Source organism: Solanum stenotomum, chromosome 8 (genome assembly GCF_019186545.1).
Source record: "Solanum stenotomum isolate F172 chromosome 8, ASM1918654v1, whole genome shotgun sequence".
NCBI classification, from domain to species: Eukaryota; Viridiplantae; Streptophyta; class Magnoliopsida; order Solanales; family Solanaceae; genus Solanum; species Solanum stenotomum.
Window position 1 is genome coordinate 19,518,937 of NC_064289.1, and position 9,918 is coordinate 19,528,854.

At 33.9% G+C, this 9,918-nt stretch overlaps 1 protein-coding gene across 1 annotated transcript; it reads right to left on the bottom strand.

Annotated features, from left to right (window-relative positions):
• Positions 1 to 3,379: 3,379 nt before the first annotated feature.
• LOC125872101 (alpha-galactosidase 3) lies at positions 3,380 to 9,712 on the bottom strand. The gene is made up of 15 exons (XM_049552775.1): positions 9,350 to 9,712; positions 9,164 to 9,222; positions 8,546 to 8,602; positions 8,432 to 8,466; positions 8,040 to 8,143; positions 7,831 to 7,903; positions 7,239 to 7,297; positions 7,092 to 7,157; positions 6,911 to 6,994; positions 6,508 to 6,572; positions 6,350 to 6,432; positions 5,774 to 5,864; positions 5,531 to 5,589; positions 3,946 to 4,086; positions 3,380 to 3,716 (listed from the first exon to the last, which is right to left on the bottom strand). The coding sequence occupies exons 1-15, from the start codon at positions 9,538 to 9,540 to the stop codon at positions 3,606 to 3,608; spliced, it is 1,278 nt and encodes a 425-aa protein (XP_049408732.1). The 5' UTR covers positions 9,541 to 9,712; the 3' UTR covers positions 3,380 to 3,605.
• Positions 9,713 to 9,918: the final 206 nt, after the last annotated feature.

The window sequence follows — 9,918 nt, forward strand, 5'->3', positions numbered from 1 at the left end:
TTTAATCTTGTAAAAGAGTATAGTTTGAGCGACACATCGGGTTCCTTCGAGAGAATAACGCTAAAAATTACTAAATTTGATATAGAAATATTTGTAGTAAGAATGATTCATGATTTAGTTCAAGAAGATTATAGTTGATAGATTTAGAGTTTATCTCGACATTTGGTGAAATCATCATCCCAAGTTTTTTACTCGTGAAAGAAAGTCATCAATCACTTGATTAGTCTTTGAAAGTATGCAATGCTTATTAGTTTTAATACAACAAACCAAATCAATCAATAAAAAATAATCTCAAGATAGCTAATCTCAGGATAACAAATTGTTGGATAACTAATCTTATCATAACTTATTTTCAAATCAAACGACTCCTAAGGTTCTTTCATAAAAAATATTAATTTTTAATAGTTGCAAACATTACGAACTCACTCGTACTCTGACTTTCTTGACCAAAAAAAATTAAGACTAGAAAAAATTATCATTAACATGGATTTGTCGCTACCAACCTCCATCTAGTAGCTGCTTGAGCTCGAGAGAGGATAGCTAACCTAATGCTTTTGATAAACGGAAAAGGGCTAAAAATACCCCTGTACTATTTGAAAAGGTTTAAAAATACCTCTCATCCACCTATTGGGCTAAAAATACCCCTCAGTCAATTTTTTTGGTCCACTATTACTCTTTAAACTAACATCCTTGTATTTTTTAATTATTATTATTATTGATTATTATGTGGCATCCTTTTTTATTGGATAAATTTAAATTTCAACCCACCAAACTTTCTCCTACCCACCCGATCCATATTGACATTCCTTGACCCAAACCCAATTAAAAGATCCATCAGAGATAAAAAAAATTTAAATCAACTCATGGAATTCGGCGATATGAGCATAACAGACATTGAATAGGTGACCATGAGAAACAGAAGTGACCATAGCAACAATGCAGTGTTTTCAACATGGAAGGGCAGCAGCGTAAAAGTCAGAGCAACAACAAGAGCAAAAGTAATCGAATTAATTATTAAAAATGGGTAAAAAAGACCTTTTTTTTGGCCCCTTCCGCTTGGAAATGGATGTCTTTGGATTGAGGAATTGGTTTTGTTGGCAGGCATAAATGAGAGACGTATTATTAGTGTCGTCGTATTATTGGGTCCAACTTCCTTCTGAAAGAAGGCATTAAGCTCAACATTTCAATGGCAAAAGCTGTCTGCCCAAAAGATGCAGCTGTGTGCAAAGGGGTTTCTACAAATTCTAACGCGTCAATCTGTTTAAGAATTTGATGTACTTTTTTGAGGTTTAAATTTCAAGAAATGTAATGAAGAAAAATAAGAAAAGGGGAGAAGACATGATTCAATCTTTTTTATTTCTAATGGATCTTTTAATTGGGTTTGAGTCAAGGAATGTCAATATGGGTCGAGTGGGTAGGAGAAAGTTTGATGGGTTGAAATTTAACTTTATCCAATAGAAAGACGCCACGTAATAATCAATAATAATAATAATTAAAAAATATAAGATTATTAGTTTAAAGTAGGGTTGTTCATGATTCGGTTTGGATTTATTATTGGTTAAAACCAAATCCAAACCACAATTAATCGGTTTTTAAATTTCTAAAGTCAAATAAAAAAATAACCATCGGTTTGGTTATTGTTGGTTTGGTTCAATTTTTTTGGTTATTTCAGTTTGAAAGTATATAGTTTTTTGAGGGCATATGCATCTCGATAGACATGAATTCATAGTACATAAACAATCAGAAAAGCTATTGTAAATTTTATTAAGCAATACTAGTCATAGAACAATTGAAACAGGACTAAAAAAACTCATTACCCTGTTAGAAGACTTATATCTAAAAAGAGAAAGTAATGTATACATGTAGTGGAAAATCAATATTAGCAGAGTTGTCTTGGATAAATATATAACATATTGAATCTTGCATGTTGTGACAACTGAGAATTTTTCCTAATAAACCAAAAAAAAAAAATCAGTGCTCCAAATGTAAAAATCACTTAAATAATAAATTTTTGATTGAGTTAGAATTAAGATTTTAATACTTGGGCTGAAATTTAAGTGTTGGACTTAAGAAAATAATAAAGTTAAAGACTTAAGTTAATTAAAATTTAATAAAATATTTATATTTATTTATGAATAATATATAAATAATTATAAAATTTATATATATAATTTAACGGTTCGGTTTGGTTATTTTTGTGGATATTCTTTTGTAAAACCAAAATCAAACCAAATAGTATCGGTTTTCAAAATTCAAAATCCAAACCTATCAAAATCCAACCAAATATCGGTTTTTTTAATCGGTTTGATTCGGATTGCGGTTCGGTTTGGTTGTTTAACCATAATCATGAACAACCCTAGTTTAAAGGGTAATAATGGACCAAAAAGATTGACTGAGGGGTATTTTTAGCCCAATAGGTGGATGAAGGGTATTCTTAAACCTTTTCAAATAGCATAGGGGTATTTTTTATCCTTTTCCCATTTGATAAATGAACAAATTATTTTGACATTCAAGTGTCGATCGGGACTTAGAGTGATATTCTCTTAATTGGGCCGGGATGCTTTTGGAGACTTATTTCGTCACTTTGCTTAATGAGCACATGCACCTGAATGAGGTGATAGTAAAGTATTTGTTTGAGTTCTGATTTCTAAGAGTTCTAGCCCTAGTTCATCTTTATTATTGATAAAAATCCAAGTAGATAAAGTAGTTAATAATTTTTCATAAAAAAACCCTAATTTTTCAATAGTAGTTACTAATTAGAATTTCAACATCGAATTATAAAGACTATAACAACATTCTTTGTGGAATTCGACCTCAACTTAATTGAGTTACTATATTTTGCAACTGACTACTTTAATCTCATAAAAGAGTGTAGTTTAAACGACACACCAGGTTCCTTCGAGATAATAACACAAAGAAATTACTATATTTGAATATTTGTAGTAAAAAAAAAAAGTCAGAGATTAGTTCAACAAGATTATAGTTGATACATTTAGAGTTTGTCTCGACATTTGGTGAAATCATCATCCCAAACTTTTTACTCGTGAAAAGAAGTCGTCAAACACTTGATTATTTAAATATTATTATTTTTGTTATTTATTTTAGTTAAGTTAATACAAAAATTCAAATATATATACCTCAAGAGGTTGATTAAATTGATATTCCTGATGATACGAAAAGTAATTGGAATAGTTCTGTGTGGGAGCGATTCCGGTCACAAAAAAAGAAAAGCTGAATTATATTTGAAACAACCACTTACCCCATTTGGGACAAGTTTTGGGCGTGACATTCATTATATAAACTTATGAGATCAAAGTTGAACAATCCTCCACTGCATACTCCCAATGCTAATTGAATAGCTTGAAATGAATATCTCATATAAACCACAAACGAAGTCTATTTCCAGAAATACTTTCAGTAACATAAAAAGTTTTATTCATGTGGAGAGCATTTTACAAATTCAACTTACTAGATTGCAAGTTCAAAGGAAACTAGTAATATATAAGAGCATGAAGAGAACAGTAGGCACAAATGTAGATTAGAAAGATTAACAGGGAAGCCTACTATTGAGATTGTACAGGCCGTGAACTCCTCTTACACTTCAGTCATATAGAAGATCGAGTTGCTCTCTGTGGAGTTAAAATGTACATTTCACAGCCATGAGCATTAACCCGGGCACTAAATGAGCCCACCGTGTTTTCTGAGACAACTTCATGCTGCAAAATTTCAACATAGGAAATGTGATCAGACTAAGCTTTTGGAATAATGAAGCCAGTATGCTGAGTCAAAGCAATGATGCTAACTTATTCAGATGTATCAGCAAAAATTCAAGTTACAAGAGATCCCGGGGTTACAAGTTGTCAAAAAGAGACGGTAAGCTATATATCAACGAACAGGAGTTAGCAGTGGTTGATATAAAGATGGCTATACACCATGCCAACTTACCTTCCACAAGTCTCTCATAGAGACACTAATCGAGGATTCTAGTCCAATGGCACTCCAATTAGCAGTAATAGTTGCAGCTTTTGAACATCTGTTCCAGAGTACCATAGCCAAACGGTTTCGAGACAATGGACCGGCCCAAACCTGAATATAAAATTAAAAACAATAACAATAACAGTTTGGTAGAGCACAGAAAAGTTTAAACCCCTCAAACCTATTCTGTCTTCCCCCAAAAGAAAAGGAAAATACATCCAAATGCATCTCAACAATAATAATAACAGTAACAATCATAATAACCACAACAACAATTATGCATTAACAAGTATGCCTAATCTACATTAGTTGGGGGGCTATCCTAATCCTTTACATCCCCGCCCAACGGTCCAATCCAATGATCGCATCCACTATTATTAAAAATAATAGTAATAATAATGCCGACAACAAACGGAACTACTTTTGACAGAATTTTTTGGGCAAATCCTACATGACATAACACCATCTTGGCTAATCAGTTCAACATGTGGGTAGTGAAATCTCATAGTGGCTGCATTGTCACTTGAATAACACAAGGAACTAGTGATGAACTTAGGCAAAACTATGGTTCTTTACACATAGCACGTGATCATCTTTGCGATCGTGTTGCAAATTCATCTACCCAAAAGAATGGAAGTTTTTGTTACATTAAGAAAACCCCACATCAAAACTAAATTCCAATATGCCGAGAAAAAAGAAATGTGGTTTTTAGCAGATAGAATAATGAGTCAAACTCAGGGTTATAAGACGAGGTGATGATAGTATATGGATACATTTCTTGCAGTTAAGTTGCATCTAGGGCTGGGGAAAACTTTAGTAAATCCTACATATAAGAGGGATACTTATCCAGGTAAAATAGCAGTTCAATCTTATGCTCAATGGAAGGGCAGCTTCTATGCCCTTGAGCGGTAGATGCTCCTTTCCTCTATAAGGTAATAATTCATGAAAGGAAGGGAAAAACCGTGCCCATATACAACAATTATACCAAAAAGTAGAAAATCTTACAAAAATACATGGTTTTCAACTAAAGACACCTAATCATCTAGACAAATCGAAACCTCATGGGTGCATCAAAAGAAATAAGGAAAGGCTATACCTTAATTGTAGAAAATCTTTCTCTACATCCTCAAAAGCTCTCCTATTCCTCTCTCCAAACGGTCCACATAAGTGCTAGGGGAGCGACATCCATATATATTTCTTTATCTCATCCTCTCTGTTTATTTTTTTTTATAATTGTAATTATTGTCAGCATCTACCTCTCTATATGCATTGGGTATGTTGTTGTTTATCTACCTCTCAATATGATCTTTTATTCTTTAGGAATTAATAGGTGCGAAACTTATCAATCAAATTCTCATTATCCTCTAGCTTATTTTTCTCAAGAAAAAACAAGTTTTCAACAGTAACGTCACTTTATTTCGGGAAAGCGATGAAGTAAGTCTTGTCTTTAAACTACACCCCTACAAGGAGCTCTTATGTCAGATACCGAAAGTAACAAAAGGTGCTAACTGTTGATAATGAGAGAGGACAAATGAGAAACAAGGTGCAACTAGACCTGCTGGCAACCATCTGGTCCAGAAGCGTAAACTCTCCTACCCTGAACGCCAAGGGGATCTGTAAAAGTGAAGAAGTTATCTTTTCATAAATTATTTTGTATCAAAAATTCAAAACCATATGCACATCGAAAGTAAAAGAAGAAAATGAGCTGATTCAACCAGATAAGACCCAAAGATAGTATGACCTCCTCACTAAAAAAAAGGGGTAGGGAATGGGTTATAAGGAATAGAAAGCTCTTTACCTTGGTCAACAGCGATAACCTCTTTATTGGAAAGAATTTTTAAAGTATCAGCAGTGATGTTTCTGACATCACAACCAATTATAAGAGGAGCCTACAAATCGAAGCATAAAGTCAGTTCATGAAGTAAGAGTATTGAAGCACACAAAGGCAATGTTTATTTCCATGAATTGCCAACATAACAGACCACTTTTTTTCTCACATATGTACCAGAACATGATAGATGTTTGAAAAGAAGGGGAGAATGAATAAACTCCTGCAGTATGATGGACTAGTAATGAAAAATACATATTAAAACTTCCAAACACTATTTTCCCCCTTTTTTTCTGAATAAAATATCTAGTCCCTATTGACCACATTCAATCCCCTATTCTTATCCTTATTTATACAAGGATTTCCAAAACTCACACTCATACACCATTTAAACCAGCAAGCAATTTCACAAAAGAATGGTTGCATCACAAATTTGTTGTCGCTACGGAGAAATTGTTTTGAAAAGGGACTGGATACAAAGTATTCCATCAGACAATCAAAAAGAAAAACAAGAGAGGAATTTAAAAAAATGTAATTATGAGTTGCCTTCATCAGAGCCCAGATACTAAAGTGCCCTTTGTACTCGTGGTAATTCATGCCGCCATTTCCAACTTCTAACATATCAGGATCTGCCAGAAGATATAGACGGTTAAACTCAGTATCAGCCATGCTTAAAATTCTAGAGAATCAGGATCATCACCTACCATTCCATCCACCGGGTCCAGCATAGGAAGCCCATTTGTTATTGATATCAGCAATGGTTGTCATGCTAAAAAAGTAAATAAATAAAAGATATCTGTCAGTCTGATGCTTATTAGAGCAAAGCAAAATTTCAGAAAAAGCAAAAAATTAAGTGATAAGCACAGCAAAAGAGCTGTCTTACTGTTAAGTTAAGCTTGCATATTTATAAGTATCCAGCTATGGTTCATACTTAAAGAGTAGAACTACAATCAAAATCTTCTAAATTTCAAAGGTCATACATACATGTATAAATATCTTTATTTACCATAATGATATACGATTACAGAATAAATAACAACAACAAGATGATGATGTTTATCTTGCTTCCTTATATAATAATCAAATAAAGATGAAGTAAGTTAGAACCTTATCCATGTATCATTGATATCATCTGTTGTACGCCAACTGTTCCCAATTTTTCCTGCCCATTTGGCAGGGTCATCAATGCCCCTGCCAAATTTAATAACAAAAGCACCAAGAAAACTCTCAAGATGCTGGTTAAGAACTCCAATACAAATCAAAGAAAGTGCCTCGAAGTTGCACTTACCATTCACAAAGTGCGTAAAATATAGTTCGTCCAGTATCATTAAGGGCATCACGCATGGGTGGGTATCTGAAAACAACGTCTTAGTATTCAGATCTAATTACACATTTAAAGACAATTAAGTTAGACCTCACAGACTAAGAGTTGAACCTTTTTTGTGGTGGGAGGCCTAGATTGTAGCAATTGTCGTACTTCAAATAGTCAACACCCTGTGTAGTTGAACAATCACAATATTAGTTAGCAAATGCAAAGTAAATCATCTACCACACCAAAAGAAATAAATGAAAAGCAACGCCAACACTAACATATTAACCAGTATTCACAAGTAAGAAAACTGTCTTACCTTGTATAAGAAATGCAATTAACAATATTAGCTAGTGATTTAATCAACATATGCAACTGTATAGCTTCTTCTTCATTTATTTTTTGGCATAAGCAAAGACAATTATTTCCTTGAAGTCATATCAATCTTTTTTGGCATTATGCTCTAAGTCTCTCTGACAACAACCTGTTATGCTCTAACCTCTAAGGCTCATGGACAATAAATAGAAAAAGATATAATATCAACCAGAAGATGAAAAACGAAAAAGACGAAGAAGAAGCAAAGTATATTCTTCTGTTAACATTTATTACCATATGTATATGTAACTCCACTCTGAAATCGTCATTATTGTGTTTTATCAATAAGGTGGAAGATAATTACTGAATAACGGGATTGATGGAACAAAAAGGACAAACTAACCCAAGATGCCCAAAGTTCTGCATCATTTTTTTCTTGAAACAGTGAACCTGGCCGAACTTGACATGTAAAAATCCTACATGATCCATGTAACCGAACAGTGAGAAACAGGAGAATGAACAAACACTTTATACCAGACGAGAAAATGTATTTTCATCTAATATTGGCATAGTCAAAAGATAATGAGACCAGGTATTTGGGATATGTCCTACCCAGCATCAGAATAAACACCAAGTTTTAGTCCCTTTGAGTGCACATAATCAGCTAGAGCTTTAATTCCAGAGGGAAAAGTTTTTGGGTCAGGAATCATTTCACCCTGCACAAGGATTGGCAGATGATAAGCATCTCACACATCCACAAATGGCTGAAAATGAAAGTTCAACAAAAGTTCTTAAATGAGGAAATCAGTTAGCTCTTTCTGAACCAAAGTTCTAAAGTTATAGGGCATCAAGGCATGAAAAACGTCCAGGAATGAATGCTCCCGGTGGAAGAGTCAAGGTGCACACTAGTTGGTCTGGACACCATCGTCATAATAATATAATCATTAAAAAAAAAGAAGCACAATGTTGAGGAACAACATCCTAGCTTAGAAATGTAGATGCACCTTCAAATTTCGTGTCGATCTGGACCAACAATCATCTACCAAGGAGAAAGCATATCAAAATGTCAAGATTCAAACCTTAGAAGCAAAGGCAATCTAAGTTCTTCACAAGCTTACCAATGTTGACATAAGTATAACCCAGGCTAGCCAAACCAGTTGATATGAGTGCATCAGCTGCCAAACAACACTTCCATGTGAGCTAATAAAACATTTAACCATTTTAACACTCCACTCCCACCCCTAAAACAGCACAAGAAAGTAGCATGGTTAAGATTTCCCAAACAATTGAAGAAACTTCCTTCCCTCCTCCACAAGAAATCCCAATTAATGAAAAACTTCAATCTTGAAGTATCCACTCCCCAGGACAATACAAGATATTGAATGGAAATCTAAACGTGAGAAGTATGTAAACTCATTTTAATGCACAAAGATACTGTTTATTAATGCACATAACAAATTAAATTCCCCTCAGTTAAAGGAGAGCAGGGGCAAAGCTAGTAAGGATCAAGAGGTTCATCCGAACCCCCTTCAGCGGAAAATTCTACTATTTACTTTTATGTGTATATATATAGTAGATGTTGAACTCTCGTCGACCTCTTAGTCTGTTTACCCTTCATATTTTGAATCCTTGGTGAAATCTTGGCTCTTAATTTCTCAAGCACTCACTTGTGGGATTACAATGGAATATTCTCAAGCATCTATCAAAACAAGGTGAGGAGACACTCAGAGCATTACCTGTTTCCTTGATGACTGTTTCATTTATATTGCAGGCAAAAAAATTCCAAGTACTCCACCTGTTCCATAAATATGATTAATCACATAACTATAAAGTTGCAACTTTTAACACAAATTGAACTAAAAATATTCAATTTTTATGGAAAAAAGAAACACAAGAAGGAAGTAGAGTTGAAAATAAGGCACCCCATCTGAGGAGTTCGAGCCAAGCCATTGTCAATTTGAAGAAATCCATAATTGGAAGTATCATAAAGTTGAGAAATGAATGTGTCTTTAACTTTCAAGTAAGGATGAATTGGCAGCACTGTTGCCGCCGTCACTGACATCAAAAACACCGTCAAAGACACAACGGCAACGATGCCACTCCACTTTGCCATTCTTGAATTTTGGATTTCTGTCTACAAATTCTGAAAAAGAAAAGAATAGTGGAATTACTTAATTTTTTTTTTATTTCTTTTTTTAGTAGAAGAGGAAGAGGAAAAGGTTGAAGTGTCCACTTTGATTTGATGACAAAAATTGGTAGTTAATACTGCACTCCAGATATTTCTACTATTATATAGAAGAGCCATGATTAGGAAGAAATTTTTTATCATAGATGAGGCACAAGTATGATGCGGCAGACAAGAGTTGTATGAGGTCCATTTATATTTTGCCAAGTGGATCACTTTCAGAAAAAGGGGGCACTCCTCTTTCCCTCTCTTCCTTTTAACATTTTTTTCCTTTCTTACTTCTTTTACTCTTTTTTTCCCTTTGGT

What these genes read in the sequence shown, in the direction of transcription:
- LOC125872101 (XM_049552775.1), bottom strand. Translation starts at nt 9,540, where the DNA reads ATGGCAAAGTGGAGTGGCATCGTTGCCGTTGTGTCTTTGACGGTGTTT. An exon ending in GCTCGAACTCCTCAGATGGG is followed by an intron (nt 9,223 to 9,349) that starts GTGCCTTATTTT and finishes TTTATGGAACAG; the next exon opens with GTGGAGTACTTGGAATTTTT. An exon ending in CTATGAGAGACTTGTGGAAG is followed by an intron (nt 3,717 to 3,945) that starts GTAAGTTGGCAT and finishes GAAATTTTGCAG; the next exon opens with CATGAAGTTGTCTCAGAAAA.